The 27,868-nt window shown below is 36.2% G+C and overlaps 1 protein-coding gene across 2 annotated transcripts in view; it reads left to right on the top strand.

Moving 5' to 3' along the window:
- SYTL5 (synaptotagmin like 5) overlaps positions 1 to 27,868 on the top strand; it is a 114,072-nt gene that overhangs the window by 59,855 nt on the left and 26,349 nt on the right. For both annotated transcript variants that reach the window (XM_090263929.1, XM_090263928.1), the window contains exons 6-8: positions 5,839 to 5,980; positions 9,472 to 9,601; positions 11,940 to 12,046. In XM_090263929.1, coding sequence (XP_090120055.1) covers positions 5,839 to 5,980; positions 9,472 to 9,601; positions 11,940 to 12,046 — 379 coding nt within the window. The remainder of the gene's footprint in view (positions 1 to 5,838; positions 5,981 to 9,471; positions 9,602 to 11,939; positions 12,047 to 27,868) is intronic.

The following is a 27,868-nucleotide window of genomic DNA, read 5'->3' as shown; positions in this document are numbered from 1 at the left end:
TGTGAAAGTTCTTAGACAATGCTATTTTTCTACCTCTTCATGAACTTCTAATTTGGCAGGGAAGATTGGGATAACTAGACAAATAATTTCAAGACAATATGGCATCATGATAAAAAAAAATTATACTATGTTCTCTAGGAAAACCAAAACAGGCATTGATCCCTCCAGAAAACTCAGGGAAGCTTCATAAAGATGACCCCTAAGCAATTTTAAGGAATGAGGATTTGGCCAGGTGAAGAAAAAACATTCTAGACAGAGGCAATAGAAAGTGCGAAGGAAAAGAGGCATGGCACAATCTTGTGCTGGGAAATACACAGTTCAGAGTTTTTAGAGTATAAATTTGAAGTGTGGTATACCGAAGATGAGATGGAGAACTAAGTTGGATCAGGATGTGGGTGGCCTTGGATATCCTGATAATTTTTGTCTTATAAGCAACATAGCATCCCAGGTAAAATGAATTTTAGCAAATCTGACCTACTGAATACAGAGTAAGTGTGTGTTCCATTTAACTGCTGAAAGCTAAGTTCTACTAAACAGTTGCTTTCTTTGGTGTCCATAGGTGGAGCCAATTGGCTTTTTGTTGTTGTTGTTGTTCCTGACTTCTAAGCACATGCAAGGTCTTTCATGACTGCTGGCCTCTCCTGCAACTGGTTTCCAGTCATCATTTAAACAAGACATGGGATCAGGATTTTTTTATGGTAGTAAAAGACAAAAAATATTATCAGACTGAGAGTTTTAGCTGTTTTTAACTTCTTTTTCTTTATACAGAGTCCTTCTCTCACAGTGATTATATCTCCCATGGTAGAGAGTCTTTTAAAAGTAAACAGATCCTTTAAGGAAACCCTAAACATGTTTAAACCACCAAACAAATCCGCCTTCATTTTAATAAATCAAACAAGTCCTCTGTTATTTTAATAGATCAAATTCTAGAGGTTCTTCATATAAGTAACACTAAGACTCATTGAACAAAATTTCATTGAGCACCCACCACACTGTAATATATTTGTCCTTTTTCCAAAAAAGAAAAGGAAGAAAAATATGTGTAATTATGGCAAAGAAATCCAGTGACCTTCAGGGGAAACTGCATCTGGAGAAGCTACTTGATGAATTACTGCTTATTCCTCATTTCTCTACTTCCCTAATTCTGCATGCAAGAGCTCCTATGATGATTCACCTGTCCCTCAGTACAACACACACATATACATGTATACATATACATATATATATACACATGCACCTAATACCTGAAATTTATTCTTTTTGGATGCGTTGATCTCTCAAAAGAGTTTTGTTTTTTAAAATTTAGAAACCCATACCTGTGTGTTTGTCTGCCTGTGTGCATGAGCACATACACTGGGATCAACGCACTTTTTCTCTAAAGGTATAGACAGTTAACATTTTTGGCTTTGTGACCCATATAGTCTCTTTCTCAACTATGTTACTCTACTATTAGAGCATGAAAGCAGCCATAAACAACACTTAAATGAATGAGTATGCTTTTGTTAGATAAAAACTTTATTTATGGGCATTGAAATTTGAATTTCAGATAATTTTCATATATCCCAACATATTATTTTTCTTTTGACCCAGCCACTTAAAATTGTAAAAAAAGAAAACAGTCTTAGCTCATGCACTATACAAAAACAGGTGGTGTGCTGAATTCAATCCATAGGGCATGGTTTGCTGACCCCTGGCGCAACATATGCACTCACTAATACAGGAAGTGTCTTCTATTTATCACCTTCTGAATCAGGAGGACAGCTCAGCTCTCTTGATGTGAGCACTGTGCTTAATAAAGAAAATAATGGTATAAGATGAGAGGGCAATGCAAATGGTGAGATATCTGAGATCAATTAATTTAAACTAATCCAGAGTTTAGCCCAGTGTTTCTCAACCTTGGCTGCATATTAGAATGGGGTGGGGGGAGTGTTTAAAACACGTTGATGTCTAGATCCCATGCCCAGAGAGTCTGATGCGATTAGTATTGGGTATACCCTGAGCATGGGGATTTTAAAAATCACTCCCTGTGTTTCTGATGTGCAACCAAGGGTAAATGTCACCAATCTCCCATAAGATTGTTGACAATGACATAGCATTTTTAGATCACTAATGAATGGAAGGTTGAGCTATGTTCTACTTTTTTTGCTTTTCTTTCTCATTTTTAACTTATTTTTCCCATTTTACAGGCTTGCCTCACTTTCTAACTACAACCTTCTTGTTTGTCTTTCCTAAATATTCATTTAAGATCTGAAATAATTAAATTTAGGAAAGTTCATAAACCACAAGAAGAATATTAAGTTGTCTCTGCCATGCTACACACTGGCCTCGTTGTCCCAGTGAATGTTAGCATCTCTCAGGTTAATGCTGACTTTTGCTGATCTTTATTAGGGAACACTCATTTAACTATGCAGACACAGGTTCAACATTGTCAGCCCACTCTGGGGAGGTGGAATCATGGAAAATTCTTTCCAGACTACAACTCCTGGGAAAATGTTATGTAAACTAGAAGGAAACTCATTAAATTATACTCTCTGTCTTCTATCCTTGGACCCTTTATCTAGAAATAGATATATCTAGGAAGCCATTTTCAAGGTTTTGGGCCAGCATGAAAGTAGAAATAAAAACAAAAGGCTTTTAAAGTATATTTTATAAGCTAAAGTAAGTGAAACTCTTTCCTACTCTTTGAAGTATGTCTTTCAAGTAACCCAGAATATCTAAGCTCCCCAGACAGTGTCATATCCCCACAGTCTGGGTCCTACCAGAACAAAATAAATGTATCTCTTTCTTGCCAGTTATTCCTTACGAGAATTTTAACTTGAAGTTTTGTTGGCACTGACTTCTAATATTTCCAATTTAAATATCAGTAACATAATATTTGAATCTAAAATAGCTCTTTCTTGCCCTGGCTGGGTGGCTCAGTTGGTTGGAGCATTGTCCAGTACACCAAAAGACTGTGAGTCTGATCCCTGGGCAGGGCATGTGCAGGAGGTAACCAACCAATGTTTCTCTCTCACATCCATGTTTAATTGATATTTCTCATATCCTTGGGTTAGTATTAAAAATAAACAGCTCTTTCTTCATTGAACTTTAAACTTCTCTAATTTAGACTTGATGAAACTTTTCCTATTTAAGTTGCAAAGATTCATGTATTTTATGTCATATTTTACATTACATTTAAAAGAGTTGCCACCCCAATTTTATGATACTCTGGCCCATTACATTAAATCTTTTCTAGTTTAATCAACTGAAGCAGCCAACTCAGAGGAAAATAATTTTGAGGAGCTCAGAGCAATGCCAGAGATAAATGTGAAAGTAGATGTCATTTTTGAGATAATGCTTCTGGCAACAATATTTTCCAGTAGCTGACTTACGATCATAAGAATTTTTCCATATTACAGGACAGCCTTTTGAATGTCATCATCACAATTAGTCAACATCTTCCAGAGCTTCTACATAAGTAGGTCTTTGGATTCTAGTAAGACTAATCCATATGGGGACTCTTTCAAACCCACTTGGGGTAGGGAGAAAAGCACAAACACAAGCAGAAATACCTACCTGCATCCCTTTGGATCATAACTTCTCGGCTCATTTCTGTAAGATTCACTCCTAGTCTTTCTTTTCTTTTGAAGGATATTTAACCTAAAACAGTAAGAAGAGACATTTTTGAGGTAGTATTGTTCTGAGAGTAGAGAACGTATAATCACAACACAACATTACTAGGTAGACCTCTAAGTTCCTTCTAAATGGGACTCCTGAGATAAGCAGAATCCCTTGGAAAGGTGTGAACATGGTTGACTATTGTCAAATATAGAAATATAGTACCTGAGGTGGTAGGGCTCAGAAAAATTACCAAGGAACTTATAATTTGTTCAATCTATTTAATCACAAAATTTTATTCTCCTGTTGTCAGAATCAAAAGGCACAGTGTTAGACCCCTTCCTGAGCAGACTCCATAGTGCTATAATTTATTCAGAGTTTCATCTCTAGAAAGACAAAGCCAGAGACTCTTTCTATGTCATATGAAAGAAATGCCACCAGAGAATTTTCATAGTTCTTTTAATCAAATTTCAAGAAACCAGCCCCCAGGTTTCTGATCTTTTGATTATCTTCTTCTTCATAGCTCACTCTATCAGTGTAGAACCTACTTGGTTGTAACAAGTTAATCTTGGTGAAATGATGAATAAGCAATATGACTGACAAACTGCAATAGAATAAGCACAGGCTTTGGGTAGGAAGAAAATTCTCAGTTTTTATCGTGACTTGGTTGTGTACTAACTGTATGACAGTGTGGTGGTGGTGGTGTGGTGTGGTGTGTGTGTGTAAGTGTGTATATGTACACTCATGCATGCATATATGAAATAATTGTTTAGCCTCTCCAAGACTTAGTTTCTTTATCTTCAAAATAGGAATGTTAATGCCTTTTTTAAAACAGGGATTTGGTGAATGGAAAATGTTTAACATCTAGAAGATGCAGTTGCTATTTCCATAATTATTGAGGGTGGCAGTGGCTGTTAGTATCAGGGCATATTTGATTTTGGTGGCTTCTCTGGTGCACAGCATTGAAAAAACTTATGAGCTGTGGTTGACAGCTCTGATGGTCACTGCTAATTCTCTTTTCTGACAGATTTATCTTCTAGTAATGCCATGTACACAGTCAGGCATTCTTTTTAAAAGACACACTTCCTTTATTCCTGCAAGTCTCTTTTCTTATTGGTTCAACGGTAAGACCTAATCACTATCACTGCTGTACTTTTAGAATAAGGTATTTATTATTATAGGTGCACTTATAACTTATTAAAATAGTAACTGAAAGAGTGAAGTACATAAGGGCTTATATTTTACCACAGCATATTTTCTGCTTACTGAGGGCAAAGAATAAAATAAGAACAAACACTTTCTTTAACTCTAATTTGCCAAAATTTACATAAACCTATGAATCTCCATTTAATGAGAAAATATGTGATCCCCTTAAGGGCAGGAACTATTTTTTCATTCATCATTATTGAATGGAATTGAATCAGTTTTAGCAAACATGAAATTGAGTCAAGCCTATTTACCAAATGTCATTATTTTCATACCACATTTATTAAATGTGTACCAGGAGTCAGTCACTAAACACAGAAATACTATATAATTACTAGTCTTTGATTAAATATGTACTGAGTATCTCCTTTGCACCAAGGCGTTATGAAGGTGCTGGAAATATTATGGTAAATATATCACAAACTCTGTCCCAAAGGAGTTTACAGTTGAAAGGGGAACCCAGGCCCACATATGAGAATCAATTAGGGAGTAGTCAAGTGCTACATAGCCTGACAAAGTCTGTAAATCAATAAGAATTGAGTAGAGCAGAGATTGACAAGGCCTGTGATTGACAGGAAAGGTCTGGTGGGGGGAGGCTGGACTTCACATGAGCCTTGAAGGATGGAGAAGATTTGTATGAACAGAGAGTGACAAATAGAGCATTTCCAGTGGGGAGAACATGAGCAAAAGCCTTAGAGGTGGAAGCACAACGATAAGCATGGTGAGTTGACATGATAATAAGGAACCTAGACTGGTTGGGAGAATGCTGGTGAAGAGTGGGAAATATAGTTGGAAAGGTAGGGTGAAGCTCAATGACAAAGACCCTGGAGTCAGATAAATGTGGTTGAACCTAGTGAGCCCCTGAAGGTCTTTGAAGAGAGGAGTGCCATGATAGTTGATGACCAGTTCCAGTGTGGCTCTGGTGTATTTCATGTGGTTCATATGTTATGATTATTTTTTGTAAATTTTTCTCTGACTTTATCTTTGGTTGCTATTCTGTTTCCATGTTAATTCAGAATATTCTTTCTCATTTAGAGGAAGCACTGGTTCATCAGATCTTAATGACCAGGAAGTTGGTCCTGGGACCCCAAAGAGCAGCCAGAGCAGTGGTATTACCCCAGTCACTCAGAGGTCACCAGCTCCAAGCACACGCAGCATGACGTCAGTCAGCAGTAGAGTAAGTACACAAATGTGAAAGGACATCAGGGTTCTGAGACTTGACTTCACCACCATGGCATGACTGGGTTTCATATCTCTGTATATCAGTGCATGTTGTTTACAATGATCAATGACAGAAGCTTCTTTATCAGGACTGAACCTCTTGCATCCTTGGCTCCTGGCAGGAAGCCTACATCAAGAAGGAAAGGGAAGGAATAGATTTATATGTTGAATTTCTATGATGGGGTTTAAATGGATATATGGTTTAAATAAAATATAAATAAATTTTAGAAGACTTTGATTTTGATTCTCCATATTACTTCTCAAGAGCTGACTGCACTAAAAATTTTCCAAACTGATTTAAATCAGAAAAAGTAGAACCTTTAAATCCTTTTCCAGTTTTTTCCATATACATCTGTCAAAATAAGCAGTTGATGCATAATGAAAGCTTAAATTGCATAACTTATGTGTGTATATAATATATATAATTTGGAAACTGTTCTTTTGAATGAATGAACATCTACCAGATTTTTTGACTAAGCAGGAAACCATTTATATACAAAGTATAGTTTTCTGAGTCAATCAATATTTAATGAGGGCCTGCTATATGCCAGGCCTGGTCACTAAAAGACATGAAGGAAGTGAAGAAATTAGCCATGCAGGAGTCTGGGGCAAATAATTCTCCCAGGAGGGAACAGCACTGATATTCAGTAGGTACATTACTGGATGGATGTTCCAATTAACTATGGTCAGTTTCCTTGAAAAATTTTTGTCTTTACTTAACCAGTGTCTAAAATATCTTTAATGCCCCTGGGTGAACAGCAGGTGCAAATATATGAGGTGTGAGCATGCCTGGTATGTTCAAGGAAGAGCAAAGCAGCCTGTGTGGTTGTTGTTAGGCAACAAAGGCAGGAGTACTAGGAATTGAGTTCAGGGGTAAGAGGGCCAGACAGGGACTTGTAGATCACATTATGCACTTTGGCATTTACTCTGGATAAGACGAGGGTAGTTGGAGGGTTTGAGCAGAGGAGTAAAATTATCTGGATTCTGTTTATTCAAGATCTGGGGGCTGTGTTAAGAAGCAGCTGTAGGGGAACAAGAGTAGAAGCCAGGATACGATGGCAGAAACTGGGCTTCAGAACAGAAAGATAGAAGTGGAGGTTGTGAGCAATCAAGTTCTGTAGATTTTTTTAAGGAAGGGCCGAAAGGCATGCAGGCAGATTGAATAATAATAACCGATACATTTAAACACTTGTAGTCTAAACTGTACTTGCTGATAAAAGGCATATTTGAAATATCTTAAATATTTATAATAAGGTCAGCAAATAGTATTGTTCAATAGCCAGAGAAGTGCATGGGTAGTTGATGATAACACTCATTTCTATGGCCACCTAACAAGGAATGATACTCAAAATATTTAGCAACTAGTATGGCAGAGAGACTGAGAAATCAGAGCAGAACACTGCCACAAGTCTGGGGAAAATTAGGGTAGTGGGGGAAGGGGAACACAGGGTAGGAGAGTAGACTGGGAATAGTCCTGTTTACAACTAATACAGAAATCTTTAAAAAGTTTAAACAGCTGAACAGCTGTATCAGTGGGTAGCAATAGAATATCGGTTCAATAGCCAGTAAGTTAGTCAAGTTTGTTCTCAAAACAAGGATTATCTTCTTAAGCACCATTTTTTTGAGGGAAATAAGTCACCCTTATCATGTGCTAATACCCTCAAAACTAACAGCATCTACATGATTACTTCTTTATTAAACAACACGTAGATTTCCCCAACAGAAATTCCCTGAAACTGAGTTGGGTATATGTATATGTATATATTTAGGAAGTTGCATGTGTTGATCTAGCTAGTCTTTCCTATGAGAGACAGAGAAATATCTTATGTTGAATAAACATAAGACAAAACAGTACTTTAAGAAGCATATTTGCTCTTTCATGATAAAAGATAGAAGTATAAAGAGTGAGATGATGATCAAGGTAAAAACTTACTGGTTTCTCCCGTTTCTCAGTATCTCTTCGTTTCAATGTTCTTTTCTGATTTATCATGTGAGAAATAAGTTTTTAAAATGGAAAACTCTTAGCACATGAAAGTCTCTAACCTGTCCTTTGCTGAAATGTAACTGTTAATTTTAAGTTTCACATTCTGAATCTTCAGAGTATGTATTGTATGTTAATGACTGTACAATATTGATTGGCCAATTAGTGTTCAACAGCAATAATAATCCCAGAGTGCCAATTGAAAAATTTCCTGTCAACATAATTGCCACTAAGGAAGTTGGCCTTGCTTCATTGTAGGACTCTGTATGAACGTTTTGAAGGTGTTGAAAAGTGACCTTAACTAATTTATCTTTGATCTCTGTCAGAGTCTTTGATAAACCTTGGTGGTCTATGGCAATTATTTGGGAACTATATTCTTCCTGCTACAGGGAGTATGTATTCAAAAATAATAAAGACCAAAAACAGTCTATATTGCAGTTGCATTGATTAGGATACTAAGCAAATGAAAGCCACATCTCTTTGGAGTGAGTTTATCAAAGTTTCCCTCAGTGTCTAGGCTATGGGCTAAATATATGGCAACAAAGAGGGAATTCCTTCCTGTAGGACTTTGAAAGACATTTTTTGATTGTTTATGAAAAGGAAATGGAAAAGTTAGGTTTGATCATTATCTCACTGTGGTATCATTTTCATGGACATTTAAACTTGGCCTAGTTCCTAAAATGTTCAAAATTAGTTGTTTGATGCTCAGGCAAAGATGGAGTGATGCAACAGTCAAGCCCTTTTGGGCCCAGGCAAATTTGGGATAGTTTTCATTTATTATACGTTACAATGACAGCAAGTCTTAAACTGAATTCTGGCACATACACAAGAATTTATTAATAAGCAGGCACCCAAAATTACCTCTTCCTGTAAACTGGAAACATCCCCATTTTTTATCCTTCTATGAACTTTGATAAGCACCTTGCATGACAGTTTCACTCCAATAACAATGTAACCAAACATGTTCTGATTATTCAGCCTGTTAAATGGAAAAGGTGGCATGGTCTTCTGCTAAATGGGGGTGGAGGAGGTAAGGAGTTGTTGAGGAGAGAGGGCACTGAGAGTAGGAAAAAACAGGACCAGAGTTCTAAGCCTACTCTGAGGGTACCACTCTGAAGATATGAAGCTTGTCAGATTCTTATACATAGTTCATGTAAGTTGAAAGTACCTGTATCATCTTTCTTGCTTACCATATAATAGAATGTGTACTAATTTTATGAATGAAAAATTATTTTCAATGTTTTTATGCTAATTAACAAATCTCTTGGTATAGATTTTAGGCAGTAATTATTGATAGTAAGTTTTAGACTTATATGGACTCCTTATGAGGGTCCTCCAAATATCAACTAAGTCCTCATTAAAAAGTATACACATAAATGTGGTAATACTGAAGTATATTTCTCTGGAAAGATTTTAAAGTAAATTACTGTCAGTGTAATGGTTTTTAATTTTTACTTGGTGGGAAGGAGTATGGTTTTGAAAATCCTTTGGATTTGGCTACCATTGAAGGCCCCTCTGAGGACCTCACAAAGAATCATCGCAGAAACACTTCTGGTACACCTTCCATAGCAGTGTCCGGGGCCTCCCTCTCCTCAGGTGAGTATTTACAACATGACTACTCTGTTGTATAAAAATGACTAAATCAGGTGGAACTGATTCCCTTGTGTGGCATTAAAGGGGTGTTTCATGCCTTAGAAGAAAATTTTGACCCATGGTGGTAAGCTTACTCCATCAGAACTACTTAAAGTTGATCCCAGGTGATGTACTGAGCCTCTTACATTTATGCAAAATCTAGTTTTAAATGTACATTTGCCAGGTGTCCCTGCCAAGTTTCAAAGCTATACCAACTGTCAGTATAAGACTGTAGGAAATACAATTGGCTCATTTAATGTGAAAGCAAAGGACATTTTCCCAGAGTTCAAGGAAATGAACTTTTTAAAATTAACAGCTTTATTGACATGTAGTTTACATACCATAACATTTACCTGAGTTTTGTCAATTTGCACTAATTTTTATTGCCTATAGGCTTGGATTTAATACTTTGTATCTTCCATTCACCTCATTTTAGTTCTAGATTTTATTCTTTATTGCTTTCTTCTAGATAGATGTCTTCCCAGCCCATTTTATTTTTTCCCTTTCTCCTCGTTTAGAATATGCACTTATCTTTTAATGATTGTCTTACAATTTTTAACATGGATGCTTAACTTAAAATCAAATTTCTAACATAAATTCCAATGTTAACCATTCTTGATTTGGTGATCAGCAATGCCCCATATCTAGACAGATTAATCATTTCATGGTTTAAATAATGAATTTTTTGCAAGCAGTATTAAGGTACTAATAATAACCCCTTTATTTGCATGGTACATTTCAGAGAAGGAAAACTCTGACTCCAAAAAACCTCCGCTGCCTTGCGGCATACCTCTTCAGGGGAAAGGCTAAGGGAGTAAACCCCGACAGAAAATCCGGAGCCGGAGTCCCTAAGGCGGTTTGACGTTGTAGTCAACACCGGCAACTCCTGCGGCGCACCTGAAGCCAAGCTGTATTGACTCCGTCTTTCCCTTGGACCCTTCAGCTGCGAAGAGAGGGGGGGTCTGCTGCATGGGCAACAGCAGACCCTCCATATCACCCTGCCCAGGCTCTGTAGCTTCAACTTCACTGGAGAGGACACTCCAGCGTCATCGCAAGATGTCGATTCAACACGGGAGGAGACAGATACCGTGTCACTCCCGAGTCGGACTGCACAGCCATTCTCGGCGGTGCAGATAGACTCTTAAGAAGCTACACCATCGTCTCTCGAGATGGACGGCTGCCTACTACTACAACATTCAAATATATCATTTCACTTCATTATACAATAACCCTGTGAAACAAGTATAATGTTGCAATTTTATTACCTATGAATAAGGCAACTCTTCAGAGAAATTGGTCATGATTATGAAGTTTATGTCCCATGTGTAGACTTAAAATCATGACAAAATCCTCAACATGAAAAAGTTACTTGTGACCTAATGATGATATTTGCATAAAGCCTAAATATGGATTCTGTGTGCTGAATTGGGGACTCTCTCCTAGCCAGGTAGCTCATAGAAGGTTTTCTAAATGAGTGGGTTATTGTTGCATTTTGTTTCGGACTAGTCAATCACTTCACCTATTAAATGAAAAATTTTAAACTAGCCTGGAAGCCAACTTTCTGGAATGCGTTTCTACTACTTCTACTGAACACCTGTTTATTGAGTACATACTTTTTGTCAGGCACTATGTTAAGTGCTTTTGCATTATTTCATTTACCATTTCAAGCTAATTTACTTGATTGCTCTCTTAAATCTTTCTCATTTAAAAGCAACTATATCTATTTTAGCAGGGCTTTGACACAGAACTATTCTGTGGAAGTAAACTGTGTCTTGATAAACTGTCTACAGCATTACTGACTAGCATATTGTTTTTTAACTTATATTTTCAAAAGCAAGATGTTCCTCTGATGAAAGAATGTTTTGGTGCCTAAAAAATAGAACTTCCTCCCAATTTACTTATAGCCACTCCCTTTGCTATGAATTCTCTAAATTAAAATCAAGAACAGCCAGTGTTTCATTTTTTCTAAGTTTAAGGGCCCATTATATGAAAGTTTTTCAAAGTCTATGAGCAAAACTATAAAATTAGCACTTTATAGAGGAGCATTTACTCTCCTATGATCAAAGGAGAAATGAACACATTGGTGTTGGTACTTCAGTCCAAGGGAATTTCAAAAAGCTATTAAAATGGAAGTATGTTAGCATAAATAGCATAAAATTATTGAGTCTTATAGTTGCTTCAACAACACTGTCTATCCTTTATACCTAGAAAGAATTTGAATAAAAATGAAAGATTTGCAATGAAAAATGAAACCTTCTAAAAAATAAGCTGATTCCTATCTTTCCTTTTTTTTTTTCTCCAGACCAAAGTCAATCTGAGTTAGATTTGAGTGGGTCATTTACAGAAGACTTAGAGGATACTGTAAACTTAAGAAGCAAGTCTGTCCCTGGGGCTTTAGACAAAGATGTGGTAAGTTGGATGTATAAGAGAGTGATGATCATGAGGAAAAGGCATGATCTTGTTCCAAACCTGTCCACTTTTACATGAGGATGAGTTGAGAGTAAAGTTAGGATATATGATGATCTCTTTCTATTAGTCTTCACAACCAATATATAAAAACAACTAAGGAATGATTTAGAATAGGCAAAAGGTAATTACGTTATTCTGTAAAGTTTATCCCTAAGAAAACACCTGTTGGGTATTTCAATTTCTACCTAAAAGCATGTTACTTAATCTAAATCTGTGAAGTGAAAAATATCAACATTTCCTAAATGAAATATTACTAGATTTAATCTGACTATGTATTTTATATGAATGATTCTACATCTCAAGTGACTTCAATAACCTACCTCCTTAATTGAGACTAAATTATTAGAGAATTAATGATAAATAAACTCATTTATAAAATGAGGTTTAATTAGATTATTTCTAATATTCTAATATTGAGTTCTATAATTGCTATAATGCCATTTGAATTCCTTGGAGGAAAGATATAGCACAGATATTAAATGACATTAATATAATTTTTCCAAAGCAAGCCAGGAAACTTAAGAGAGCTAAAATTCAATGTCACTTACAATAGTATAAAAATAGAAGGAGTATTTTAAAATCAACCATCAAAAAGGGGTGTGGGATAATGAGATCAAATGGATTCAAAGTTACTTGTATTCAACCTTTAAAAAAGTTAATTCCAATGTTACTAAATTGTTTTTGATCTTATAAAACTCTGAAGATCTTCAAATTCATAGTTTTAAAGTATATAAACTTCATATTCAAGCTTAATCTTAAAGCAGTTTTAAAAAGAATACTACAAGTTAAACTAATTTATGAGTATACAAACTAAATATAATATTAAATAAAATTTAGGAGTGAATCAAAAATAAAACAATAAGAATATCCTGGCCAGTATGGTTCAGGTGGTTGGAGTGTCATCCCACAAATGAAAGATTGTGGGTTCAACTCCTGGTCAGGGCACATATTTAGGTTGTGGGCTCAATTCCCAGTTTGGGTGTGTACAATCCTGGGTCTGGACATGTATAAGAGGCAACCAATCAATGTTTCTCTCTCATATCAAGGTTTCTTTCTGTCCCTTCCTCTCTCTCTAAAAAGCAGTGAAAAAATAACCTCAGGTGACAATAAAAAAATAATAATTATAATTAATAAAGCAATAAGGATAAATAAGTTTTATTCTAAGTATGAATGGAAGAATTAATCTATATAATAATATCTATTACATAATTAATATATGAACATATTAAAGGTGAAAATATAAAACTATTTTACTAGATACTGAAAACTATTGACAAAATTGTAGTCATGCCTAATAAAAATACAAATTTAAAACTAATATAACCATTAAAACATGATTTTAAACATATTAAATATAAAAAAGTCATAGTGTATATCATTTTAAACATTGAAATGATAGTCATTTTCATTAAAATTAAGAACAAAACAGGTTCCCACAATTACATATTAAGCACCATTGCTTTGAAGTTTTTGGCAATTGCTATCAGAGAAGAAAATATAGTGATCTTTATAAATATTAAATAAGATATGAAAGTAGGTATTTCTTATAATAATATGCTTGAATACAAGAAATGTCCTGTGTGATTTAGCAAGAAGCTACTGGAATTAGTGAGGAAATTTGTGAAGACCAGCAACTCAGCAAATCTGAGTTTATGGTCCTGACTGAGACAAAGCAACAGGGCCACAAACCACACAGAAATTTAACAGGAAATCTAATCAACGATACAGCCAAACAGGGCCTCAAACATTCTTGTGGGGAGTGGTGCAGAGAGTGAAGACTGGAGTGAGCCCAAGTTACTGAATCATCCCTAGCTGACCATGAGCTTGAGCACATGCACAAATAAGACATGAAGAGGCCTAGTGGGAAGTAAGAGCTGGAGGAGACTTGAAATCTGCCAGATTTTGAAAGCACTCTAGAAACAACACACAGATTTTGCAATTGAAAGAGGGTTGAGGTCTCACTGGCTTGAAGTGTTTGAGCACAACCTCTAAACAACTATTAACTGTCCACTAAACTATGCATATATAAGGGTGATCTATAGAAAGTTGGGTTTAAAAATACAAACAAGAATTTAAAATAACTGAGGGGTGACATCAGCAGCCACACACAGGGCAAGAAACAGATTCCATAGATTGGTCTAGCCAAGTTACTAAACAAACGAACAAGCAAACAAAACAAGGAACACAATAGCAGCCCTCAGTGGTAAAAACAATCAAAATCCAGACTTGCTACAATATATGAAGGAAAATGTTGGATCTTTGAGATCAACAAAATTGAAAAGCCTTTAACTAGCCATGGTTTCTCAATTTCAGCAATATTGGCATTTTTGGCTAGATAATTCTTTGTTGGGGGGTACGGCCCTGTGCACTGTGGAATGTTTAGAAAGATCCCTGGTTTTTACCCACTAAATGCCAGGGCTACCCTCGAGGTGTGACAATCAAAAAATATCTCTAGATATTACCAAATATCCCCTCAGGGATAAAATCACCCCCAGATGAAAGCCACTAAGCTAACCAGCCGAGGAAAATAGTGGGAGTACACAAATTACCAAAATCAAGAATGAAAGAGGGGATGAACATCAACACCAACATAACAGAAATTTAAATTATTGCAAAGTAATACTGTGAACAACTGTACACCAATAGGATTGGCAACTTACATGAAATGGACCAATTCCTAGGAAGATACAAATTACTAAAATTGATTTCAAAATAGAAATTTTGAGTAGATCTAGAATAAGTAAAGCTATTGAATCTTCCCCACCCCTCAAAAAAAAAAAAAAACACCAAAAACCCAGGTATAAATAACTTAACTGATGAAATCTATCAAATATTTGAAGAAATAATATTAATTTTTCACAAACATTTTCAGAAAATTAAGGCTAGTATTACATTGATACCAAAGCTAGATAAAAGCATTGCAAGAAACTGATACCCATATATATAAGTGTAAAAAGCTTTAATAATAGAAAACCAAGTCCAGTAACAAAAAAGAATTGCAAACCATTATCAAGTGGAATTAATCCTATGGATGCAAGGTTGATTTACCCTTCAGAAATTGTGTAATCTATCATATCAGTAGAATAAAAGACAATAGCCACATCATACCAGTAGATTCAGGAAAAAAAAAGCATTTGACAAATCCAACATCCATTCATACTAAAATTCTCAACAAACTAGAAGTAGAAGGGACTTCCTCAGTCTAGTAAAGGTCATCTACAAAATTCCTACAACTAACATCATACTTAAAAGCAAAAAGGACCAAACACTTTCCTACTAAGTGCAGGAACAAGGCAAGGATTTTCATTTTAATTTCTAGTAAATGCAGTAAGAAAGTAGAAAATAAAAGGAGAAAAAAGATGATAAAAAGAAAAGAAGGCATCTCATTAGAAAGAAGAAATATCTTCTTTATTTGCAAATGACATGATTCTGTATATAAAAATCATAAAGAATCTACAAAAATATTACTAGAACTAATACATTCAAACAATAAACAAGGTTGCAGGATATAAGATCAAATGAAAGTTAATTACATTTTTACATACTAGCAACAAACAATCTGCAATGAAATGAAGAATATAATTCTACTAACAATAGCATGAAAAATAATAAAATACTTTGGGATCAATTTATCAGAAAAGTACAAGACAGTCATGTGTACTGATATTTAGAAAAATATTGCTGAACTAAGTTAAAGCAGATCTAAACATTCTATGTTTATTGATTAGAAGATTCAAATATTTTGTTTATTTATTTTCCTTTTAAAAATATTTATTATATTTTTAGAGAGGGGGAATGGAGGGAGATAGAGAGGGAGAGAAACAGCGACGTGAGAGAGAAACATTGATTAGTTGCCTGCCCCAATGGGAGACTGAATCTGCAGACCAGGCATGTGCCCTGACAGGAAATCAAACCAGTGACTCCAGTTCATGGGCGGACACTCAACCAACTGAGCCATGGCCAGCCAGGGCTATTTTTTAATTTTTTCAATTACAGTTTACATTCAATATTATTCTGTGTTAGTTTCCAATGTACAGCATAATGGTTAGAAAATTATATACTTTACAGAGTAGTCCCCCCGATCTTTCAAGTACCCACCCGGTCCCATGCATAGTTATCATGATATTGACTTTATTCTCCATGCCATAATCTACGTTTCTGTGACTATTCTGTAACTACCAATTTGTACTTCTTAATCTCTCCACCTTTTTCACCCAGCCCCCAGCCCCCTCCCCAATGAAAATTGTCAGTCTATGATCTGTCTGAGTCTGTTTCGATTTTGTTTCTTTATTTTGTTCTTTAGATTCTACATGTAAGTGATATTATATGGTATTTTTAAGACAGGAATTCTCTCCAAACTAATCTATAAGTTAAACACAAACCCTATTAAAATCTAAGCAGGTTATTTTGTGGAGATGGACATGTTGATTCTAAAATTTATATGGAAATGTAAAGGATCCACAATAACAAAATCAATTTTGAAGAGAAAATTGGAAGACTTACTCTATTAGATTTTGAATCTTACTATACAGCTATAGTATTTAGTACAGTGTGGTATTGGCATAAACATAAGCAACAAGGGGATATAATAGAGAGTACAGTAACAACCCTTACATTTATGTGCTATTGATTTTGGGCAATTCAATGGGGAAAGGATCTTTTCAACAGGTCATGCTGGGGCAATTGGCTATCTTAATGCCAAAAAAGTGGGAGAAGAGCTGTGATTCTTACCATACACCATGCACAAAACCTAACCCAAAATGGATTATATATCTCAATGTAAAAACTAAACTATAAAATTTCACCTAGGAGAAAATCTTTTTGACTTTGAGTTAGGCAAAAATTTTTAGATATGATACCAAATGCATGATGCACAATACATTCAAGAAAAATTTATTAATCAAATTTCATCAAAGTTAAAATTTTTCATGTCAGAAGACATCATTACAGAAATGTAAAGACAAGGCACAGACTAGAATAAAGTATTTGCAAATTGTATCTTTGATAAAGAATTTGAATCTAAAATAAACCTTACGCTCAACATTAAAAAGACAAATTCAAAAATAGGTCAGAGGATTTATAAATGTTCAATAGCCACATGAAAAGATGCATCATTAGTTGTTAGAGAACTTAAAAATTAAAACCACAATGAGATGCCACTTCATACCCATTAGATGGCTATAATCAAAAGAAAAAAAAAGTGTAAACAAACAACAAATAAACAGAAATGTTGGTAAAAATGTACAGAAATCAAGGTCTTCATACATTACTGGTAGGAACATAAGAAGGTATGGGCACTCTGAAGAAAAATTTAGCAATTTCTTTGAAAGTTAAACATAAATTTAGTATACAACTCAGTAATTTCATTCCTAGCTATCTACCCAAGAAAAAATGAAAAATTATGTTCACATAAAGACTTGCACACGAATTTTCCTAAGAGAATTAGTCACAGTAGTCAAAAAGTGGAAATGATTCAGATACCGATCAACTGGTGAAGAGCTAAATAAATTACACATTGTATTCCATACAATGGAATAATCAGCAATAATAAGGAATAAAGTACTGATACATACTACAGCATGGATGAACCATAAAAACATTCTGCTTAATGAAAGAAACCAGACACAAAAGGCCATATATTGTATGATTCCATTTATATAAAATGTCCAGAAAAGTCAAATCTATGGAGAAAGTAAAGCAGATTGGTGGCTTACAGGGAAATAGGGATTGACTGCAGAGGCATGTGGGAACTTACTGGGTTGATTAAAACGGTCTAAAATTGGATCGTGATGATATTTGCACAATTATAAATTTGCTGAAACTCACTGAGGCACACATTTAAAATGGGTAAATTTATGATTTGTAAATTGTACTTCAATATAGCTGTAGAAAAAAACAGCAAAGAGAAAAGCTGAAAAATGTTTTACAATACAGAGTGGGACAAAAGTAGGTTTACAGTTGTGAGTATACAAAATACATTGTTTATTCTTGTATTATTATTTATTAGTTATTATATTATTTTCCATATGTCCAAATGTAAACCTAATTTTGCCCCACCCTATATAATGATGTTAAAGCCAGATGATGTTATTAGAGTTCACTATATTATTTCTCCATTTTTGTAGATGTTTAAAAGTTTTCACAATCCCTTTTTTTGTAAGTATATTTTATTGATTATATTGTTACAGTAGTTCCAATATTTTTCCCTTTGCTCCCCTCCACCCAGCACCACCCCTCCCCCAACAATCCCCCCTCCCCAAGTCCATGCCCATGGGTCGTACATACAAGCTCTCCTGCCTCACCCTTTCATATATTCTTCTTCTTCTTTTTTAAAAAATAATTAATTAATTAATTAATTGTTTTAACAATAAAAAATAACAATCCCTCCCTCTCAGACTTAAGACCCTTTACAATCTTATAAAGGACAATGGGCGAAGGTCTCGAGCTCCTCTAGCTGCTTCAAGCTGGACATGGTCGTCGTCCTACATACCCTTGGGTCCAGAAATTCCTAATAAGAGTGGGGGTGTGGAGGCGGGGGTGGCCTTCCCACATGGGGAAGAATCATCCAGACTCCAGGTCAGTTGGCTGTCCCCAGACAATGGCATGCTTGATTTAACAGGCTGGCATCCTTGTTGTATTCTGGAGGCAACAGATTTGGCAACAGGGTTAAAAGACATCATTCAATCCATAACCACTAGATGACAAAAGGCAGGGATTAATTTTTCAATGTCCCACATTAAGGAAAAGAAGGGCCTCTTTGGAGGAAGGTGTGCCAGGTACATCTCACCTGTCCAAAATCCTTTTGCCCGTTATACTTAGTTTGGGCTGAGGGAAATAGTTTAGGTTTCCCCCCTCTCAGACCTGTGGGCTCTTTCTGTCCAAGCCATTAGGACAGAAAAAAGAAACCAGTTTTAAAGTGAAGCCCACAGACCACCCCATTCTTCACCAACCCAGCCACTTAGTTCAGCCAAACCATTGAGTCTCAGGAGGCAGCGATGCAGATAGGATTGAGGCCTATACGTACAGACAATCACTCAGGTAATGCGGTCATAGGCTTATGCCCTTTGAAAACAGAAAACACATGTTAATTTATGTAATATAACCCACATACAAGTCTCTAAATCTGTAGGACTGTCTTATCGAAAAGACATCCATTTGCAAGGCATTTGACATTCTTCTTGCCTGTAAATTAAACATCTTTGATAATACCACAGACATAGTTTAATATTCAAATCAAAACAAACTTTAAATGAAGATAAACTTTAAAGATGGTTAGCTGCACTACTTTATAGTCTACCACTGAGCATTGTGATTTTCCTTGAATCACAATTTTTCTCCCTAAGATTACCCTCCTTGTCATTAAAGGGACTGCATTAAGTCCATTTTTAATTTATCCTGTTTATTTGCATAAACACAACAAGAACGGGAAATGATTACTTATGATCTTTAGTTCTCCTTTGCTGGAACTTACACAAGGAACATTTAGGGTGACCCTCAGTCTGCCCTTCAGGGCACAGAAGCAGAACCACATACCTGGCATTCAGCCTTGCCTGTAAACACCTGTCTTTTCCAAGTTCTTCTGGTTTTCCATTGTGCCTTAAGGTCCCTTCTAGCCATCTTTCAGGAAAACAACCTTCATTCCTTCCCTGGAAAGATTGCCATGGACCGCACATCCAACCAAGGTACCAGGCCTTTTATCTCGTGGGCTTTTATTACCTTCGAAAGTCAATCCCAGTTGCTCAGGGCTTTTTGGTAACAACCAGAGCCCAAGCATGTCTCCTTTAGGCATGACATTCCAGTCAAAGACTTAGTCAAGAAAACCTTTATTAACAACTGGTCTTATTAGTTTTATGCAAAGAACTTATGTCATTACTTACTTCTTTAGAATGCCAAACTCTGGAGGGATCAGATAGGGAGAAAAATATACAGTGTGAAGGGAAATCCTTGTCCTTCTAATATTCACTGAAATTGCATTTCCATTCTTTATATATATTTTTTTCCTCCACTAAAATTTTTGTTTGTTTTTTCATTACAGTTGTCCTGCTTTTTCCCCCTCTTGCTTCCCTGCACCCTGCCCTCCCTTCTCCCATATTCAGTCCCCACCCAGTTGTCCATGTCCATGGGTCATTTATACATGTTCTTTGACTAGACCCTTCCCCTTCTTACCCCCTTCTCTCCCTCCCATCTTCCCCTTTGTTACTGTTAGTTTATTCATTGTTTACATTCCTCTGGTTCAATTTTGCTCATTTGTTTGTGTTGTTCATTAGTTTCCTGTAACAGGTGATAGCATAAGGTAATTTTCTTTTGTTGCCTGGCTTATTTTGCTAAGCATAATTCTCTCTAGTTCCATTCATGTTGTTGCAAATGGTAGAAGTTCCTTCTTTCTTTCAGTACTTATTCATTGTCATTTCCCCCCTTTGTACTCATGTTCCTGTCTGTCTCTCTCTGTTTCTTCATCTTTTTGAAGCAGATCCTTTAGCATCGCTTCCAATGCTGGTTTGGTGGAGATGTATTCTTTTAGCCTTCTTTTGTCTTGGAAACTCCTTATTTCACCTTCCATTTTGAATGAGAGCCTTGCTGGGTAGAGTATTCTTGGTTGTAGGCCCTTGTTTTTCATTGCTTGGAATATTTTTTGCCATTTCCTTCTGGCTTGTAGTGTTTCTGCTGAGAAATCTGATGATAGCCTTATTGGAGCTCCCTTGTATGTTATTAGTTGTTTCTCTCTTGCTGCTTTTAGGATTCTCTCTTTGTCTTTGAATGTTGCCATTTTAATTATGATGTGTCTTGAAGTGGGCCTGTTGGCGTTCATCTTCATTGGGAGCCTCTGTGCTTCCTGGACTTGCATGACTCTTTCTCTCCTCATGTTAGGGAAATTTTCTGTCATTAGTTTTTCAAAGAGGTTTTCTATCCCTTGTTCTTCTTCTTCTCCTTCTGGAATTCCTATGATATGGATATTATTACGTTTCATGTTATCCTGCAGCTGTCTTAGAGCCTCTTCAGTCTTGTTCAGTCTTTTTTCGTTTCGTTGCACTGTCTGTGAGTTTTTGTCTACATTGTCCTCCAGCTCGCTGATCCGATCTTCTGCTTCCTCTAGCCTGCTTTTAATTCCTTCTACTGTGTTCTTCAATTCAGAGATGGTATTCTTCATTTCCTCCTGGCTCTTATTGATAGCTTCCATGTCCTTTTTCATGCTGGTGTAATTCTCAGTAAGTTCCTTGTAGTTTTTCTGGAGTTCCTTGTAGTTTCCCTGGAGTTCTTTGTAGTTTCTGCTGAGCTCATTGAGCTTCTCCATAATCCATGCTTTCAATTTCATATCTAATAGTTGGCTCCCCTCTATTTCATTTAGCACTCTTTCTGGGGATTCTACCTTTCCTTTCGATGGGGGTTGTTTCTCTTCACAATCCCTTTTTCAAAAAGCAAGTAAATAGCCCTGGCTTGTGTGGCTCAGTGGCTTGAGTGCCAGCCTGCGAACCAAAAGGCCACAGGTTTGATTCCTGGTCGGGGCACATGCCTGGGTTGCGGGCCAGGCTCCCCAGTTGGGGCGTGTGAGAAGCAACCAATCAATGTATATCTCCCTCTCTGAAAAATTAAATAAATAAAATCTTAATAAAAAGAAAATTAGTAAATATGAAGTGTAGTAGTATAAGTGGTATCAGCTGGATGATAGCATACCCAGAAAGAACAAAACATAAAAAAATAGAAACAGGACTATTTGAAAAACAAGTGGGACATATTTCTCAAAAGTAAAAAGAAAAACAGCCTCAGTTTGAAAGTGCCAAATATAAGAAATGAATGACAGCTAGACACTGTACAACATAAGCAAATCTAAAAATATTAAATACAAGTGAATATTCTAAAAAATTCTAGAGACAAATCCTATTATATACACATAAGCGTCGGCGGCGTCGGCGTCGTCGGCGTCGGCAGCCGTCCGTCTCGAGAGACGATGGCGTAGCTTCCTGAGAGTCTATCTGCACCGCCGAGAATGGCTGTGCAGTCCGATTCGGGAGTGACAATCCCTGCCGCACTTATTACAGGTGAAGGCAGATGGCTGTTGTTGCTGCTGCTGACGCTGCTTCCGCCTCGATCTTTTCTGGACCGCCTCCTCGTTGCGCGCAGCCTCCGCGCGTGACGTACCTTGCCTGACCGCGAGCCTCCAGGCTAGGCGGTCGTCTGCTTGAACTTCCCATGTGTTGAGATTGATGGAGCATTGTGTCATGTCCTTTTTGCAGATGTCTTTGAACCGCAGTTTTGGGCGCCCTGTCATCCTCTTGCCTTCTGCTAGCTCGCCGTACAGGAGGTCTTTGGGAATACGGCCTGCATCCATTCTTTTGACATGGCCGAGCCACCTGAGGCGTCTCTCGCTAAGAACTGCATGCAAACTGCTCATATTGGCTCGCTTCAGCACCTCGGTGTTGGGGACCTTATCCTGCCAGGCGACATGCAGGACGCGTCGCAGGCACCTCATGTGGAAGCTGTTGAGTTTCCTTTCGTGCCTTGCGTAGGTGGTCCACGTCTCGCTGCCATAGAGGAGAGTGCTGAGTACGCAGGCTTGGTAGATGCGCAGTCTGGTTTTCTCAGTGAGGCTGGAATTGTTCCACGCTCGCCGGTTCAGTCTGGCCATAACTGTGGCTGCCCTGGCGATTCTCCGGTTGACCTCCAAGTCGACTGACAGAGAGCTCGAGATGGTGGACCCGAGGTAAGTGAAGTCGTTGACAACCTCCAGGGTGTATCCGTCGATGGTGATGCATGGGGGAGTCCCCGTGCCTTGAGCCATAACATTCGTCTTCGTCAGGCTGATGGCTAGTCCGAACTCCTTGCATGCGTGGGAAAGGCAAGTGACTAGCTGCTGGAGTCCCTCTTCGGAGTGTGATGTCAAAGCTGCGTCGTCGGCGAAGAGCATCTCACGGATGAGCACCTCTTTGACTTTGGTCTTGGCTCGTAGACGGGCCAGGTTGTAGAGCTTGCCATCGGATCTGGTGTGAATGAAGACACCATCGCTGCAGTCCTTAAAGGCATATTGGAGGAGCATGGAGAAGAAGATTCCGAACAGCGTAGGCGCGAGGACACAGCCCTGCTTTACTCCGCTGCTGACTGGGAAGGCCTCAGAGGTTGCGCCGTTGTAGGACACCATGCTGTGCATGTTGTCGTGAAAGGACATGACCACAGCAAGCAGATGTGGTGGACAGCCAATCTTCCGTAGCAAGCTGAAGAGTCCGCTTCGACTGACCAGATCAAACACCTTCGTGAGGTCGATAAAGGCGAGGTAGAGTGGTTTATGCTGCTCGTGACACTTCTCCTGCAGCTGGCGTAGGGAGAAGATCATGTCCACTGTTGATCGGCCAGCTCTGAAGCCACACTGGGACTCTGGGTAGACACGGGAAGCAAGGGTCTGCAGGCGGGCAAGAGCGACCCGGGCGAATACTTTGCCGACGACGCTGAGGAGAGAGATGCCCCGGTAGTTGTTGCAGTCGCTGCGGTCTCCTTTGTTCTTGTACATGGTGATAATGTTGGCGTCTCACACATAAGCAAGGATTAAATTAATATCAAAGTTTTCAATAGCAGTAGTGAATACAACATAAAAAGACCTAAAGTGAAAATAGTTTTGAATGGTTGTAGGGGATATAAAAAGTAAAGTGATTGTATGTCTGTAAGTTGTTGTCATAATAAATATAAAGCTAAGGGGGGGTGAATGGTGATGGAAGGGGACGACTTGGGGTGGTGAACACACAATACAATGCACAGAAAATGTGTTGATGGAACTGTGCCCTTGAAACCCATATAATTTTATTAATCAATGTCACCCCAATAAATACAATAGAAATAAATATAAAGCTGAGGCCAACGAAGTGAGAAAGAGAGGGCGTATACATAAAAACTCAAACTTTAACCTCTGTTAAAAATCATACTCATCATGATTATGTTAGGTATTAGTAAGAAAAACATAGGTTAAAAATCTTACAAGTGTGCAAAGTAAAAACACAATATTAAGTAATCATTGGGTTAAAGAAGAAACAATTTGCATATAAAAACAACCAGAACTGCATAAAAATTAAAAAAGTATTATGAAAAAATAAAGGGTGCCGTAAAACTGTTATATAAGGTAAAACTTTTATAGCCTTAAATTTACATGAACTAGAAAAAAGGGGTGAATATTTTCATTCACTATGAATTTAACTCTTTGGTGAGGAGAAAAATACACTAAACTCAGAGTAAAAATAAAGACAAGAACAGAAATCAATTAACTACAAAACAAAGATAAAATAGAGAACAAAAAAACAAATGTTGGTTCTTTGAAAAGCTAAGAAGAAATATCTCTTGAAGGCTGGCAAGGAAAAATGAGAGAATATAAAAACAATATAATGAATGAAAAGGGAAGCATAACTACAGATAAAAACAGGTTAAAGATAATATCAACAGACAAATTAGGGGAAAAGGGGACAACTGTAATTGAAAAACCAAAATAAAAAAAAAATAAAAATAAATTTCTATAAAAATGTAATTTATCAAAATTGACTCAAGAAAATTTTTTTAAAAACTACATATCTGGACAAGATTAATAAAACTGAAACAATAGTTTACAATCTTATGAAGACAAAATCAGACCCAGGTGACATTACTGGCAAGTGCTATGAAACTTTCAAGTAAATTTATCCTAAATATTACATAAGCATTTTATAGTGGTAAAATTATACATAACATAAAATTTACCATTTTACCTATTTTTAAGTCTACAGTTCTGTAGCATAAAGTGTATTCATATTATTGTACAACCATCACCACCACCCATCTCTACTCTCTTCCCCAACTGACATTTCTATACCCATTCACTCCGCTTCAAGCCCCTGACAACCAACATTCTACTTTTTGGCTCTATGAGTTTGATTACTCTAAAAACCTCATATTAGAGGACTCAAACAGTATTTTTCCTTACATACAAACTTTTTGGGACATTTGAAAGAGGGAATTTTTCTAACTGTTATTGAGATCAGTGAAAACCAAACAAAATGGCAAGCCTATTTTATTCCTGAATATAGATGGAGAAGTCCTAAGCAAATTTAGCAAGTTTAATTTAGTTGTGAATATTGATAAAACATCATCCCAAGCTGGATTTATCACAGGTTTACAATGTGTATTTTTTTAATAAACTTTTAAAATTTAGAATCATTTAGATTTACAGAAAATTTGTGAAGATAATACAGAGAACTCCCGTGTACCTCATGCCCAATTTCTCCTATTAATATTTTATATTAATAAGGTACATTTGTCACAATTAATGAACTGGTGTTGTTACATTATAATTAACTAAAGTTCATACTTTATTCAGATTTTCTTAGTTTTTACCTAACATCTCTTTTCTGTTCCAGAATCTTATCCAAGATACTGCATTACATTTAGTTGTCTTATCTCCTTAGGCTTCTCTTGGCTGTGACAGTTTCTTAGACTTTCCTAGTTTTGGGTTATCTTAATAGTTTGGAGGAGTAGTGGTCAGGTATTTTGTAGAGGTTTTCATTCATTTAGATTTGTCTGATATTTGTCTCATGATCAGAAAGGTGTTATGTATTTTGGGGGAAGAACACACCATGTTATATCCTGGGTATATTGTGATTTATCATGTTGATATTGACCTTGATCACCCACTTGATATAGCATTTTTCACATTTTTCCACTGTAAAGTTACTCACTTTTCCTTTTCTATCACAGTACTCTTTGTAAGAAGGTCACTATATACAACCCACACTGAAGGAGTTATGTTCCACTTCCTTGAAGATGTAATATTATTATTTAGAATTATTTTTCATGGAAGATATATCTCTTCCTAACCATTTATTTATTATTCAATTACATTTATATCAGTATGTACTTATTTATTGTGTACTTGGAGTTATAATCCAATACTACTTTATTTTCTTGATCAAATTTTTCCAGCTTTGTTCATTGGGAATTATTTCAATTGACTCCTATGTCCGTTTGACAAACTCCTATTATTGTGAGTTGGGTTTTTTATTGTTTTTGTTGTTGTTAGTTTGTTTTTGTTTTGTTTTGAGCACTTTCTTACTTTGTGATACCAGCAGGTGCTTCAGCTCACCTTGTGAGAAGAAGGCAAACAAACCAAAATAAAAATAAGCAAGTCTTCAAAAGTACTTCACAAAACAGGAAATTTAGGTGGCCAGTCATCAGGAAAAGGTGCTCAACTTAGAAATAAAGGAAATAAAAATCATGAATATTAAACATCTACTAGATTAACAAAAATTTTAAAAATCTGGCAATACCAACTGATGGGAGGTAAAGATATGGAGCAAAGGGACCTGTTATACATTGCTAGTTAGGCTGTAAATTGCTAGGACTACTTCTGATAATTTGACATTATCTTAAAAATAATATAAATAAACATGTGGAGATATGCATGCCTTATGATTTGGCAATTCCTCTCACTGCTATATATCCATGAGAAACTTGTGTTTCTGTGAACCATGGTACATATTCAAGAATATTCATAGAAGCTTTGTTCATAATAGAAAAAGCTGATAACAACACAAGTATTCAGCAATAGAAAAATGTATAAATAAAGTGTAGGGTAACATACAATTCAATACTAAATAAAAATGAACAAACTACAGTAACATGTGACAATATGCATGACTCTTAAAACTAATATTAAGACAGGCAAAACACAAAGGAATATAAAATGCTTAATTCCATTTAATTATGTACAGTTCAAAAACAGATAAACAAAATTACATTGTTTAGGGATGTATGCTTAGGTAGTAAAACTATAAAGAAAAGCAAGGATGTGATTACCATAATAGTTGAGATATTATTTTAAATGGTGGAGAAAGGACTTCTGATATGGATAGGGCACAAAGGGGGCCTCTGCTTGATTACTGTGTATTGTTATTATACTGTGCATTTTTGTTTTATGTACTTTTCTATTTGCCATATTTTTAAAGAGATAGTTTAAAAACAAAAGCACAGAATTACATATATAAAATCTCAACTTATAAAACTATGGTTATAAGAAAGGTTACGTATGACTACTCAGATTTGTTTGTGGATAATTTTATATGATTTTTCACATAAACAAGGAGAAAGAGGTGGAATATAATATGTACAGCAAGATACAAAATATTAGTTTAACCCCGGTTAAGAGGAGGGAAAGAGAAGGATGAAAGGAGAAGGGTGTCCATAAGAAAAACATGCATGATATAAATTTACATGTGTATATGTACTATAAAGATATTGAAATTTGTTCATTAATATGTTAATAAGAGTTCTAAGCTTATATATATATGGCTTGAAAATTTTTACTCTAAAATGTATTGCTTAAATAACTAGAATTTAAAAAGCCACTTTATCATGAGGAAGAAAAACGTAAGAGAACAAAAGTAGAATCTGGAATTTTTGGACAAGATTTTCATGTCTAAAATTATTTGTTCTATTGAAAAGAGTTTTTGAGATCTAGTTTCCCATCTTAAGGGTATATACACACACAGATGCATGCATGCACAGATCCATTTTTTTTAATTAAAAAATAACAAATTAATTGCCCAAGGTAAATCACCTTAGAGATCAGGGAGGTAGGAATTGAACACCCAGGTCTGTGTGATTCTAAATTTCATGTTCTTCCCATAAAGCTTCCACTAGGAAGGAGATACCACTTCTCTGATGATGTAATTCAGATTGAAATGAGAGGATGAGAGAAAAACCTAGGACTAGGGTGATTATTGGATATTTGTATCTGATTTTTCGAGTATTTAAAAA

Source organism: Furipterus horrens, unplaced genomic scaffold, assembly GCF_987537825.1.
Source record: "Furipterus horrens unplaced genomic scaffold, mFurHor1.1.pri manual_scaffold_17, whole genome shotgun sequence".
In the NCBI taxonomy this organism is placed as follows: domain Eukaryota; kingdom Metazoa; phylum Chordata; class Mammalia; order Chiroptera; family Furipteridae; genus Furipterus; species Furipterus horrens.
Note: the sequence above shows the minus strand (reverse complement) of the source record. Positions and strands in the feature narration are given on the sequence as shown.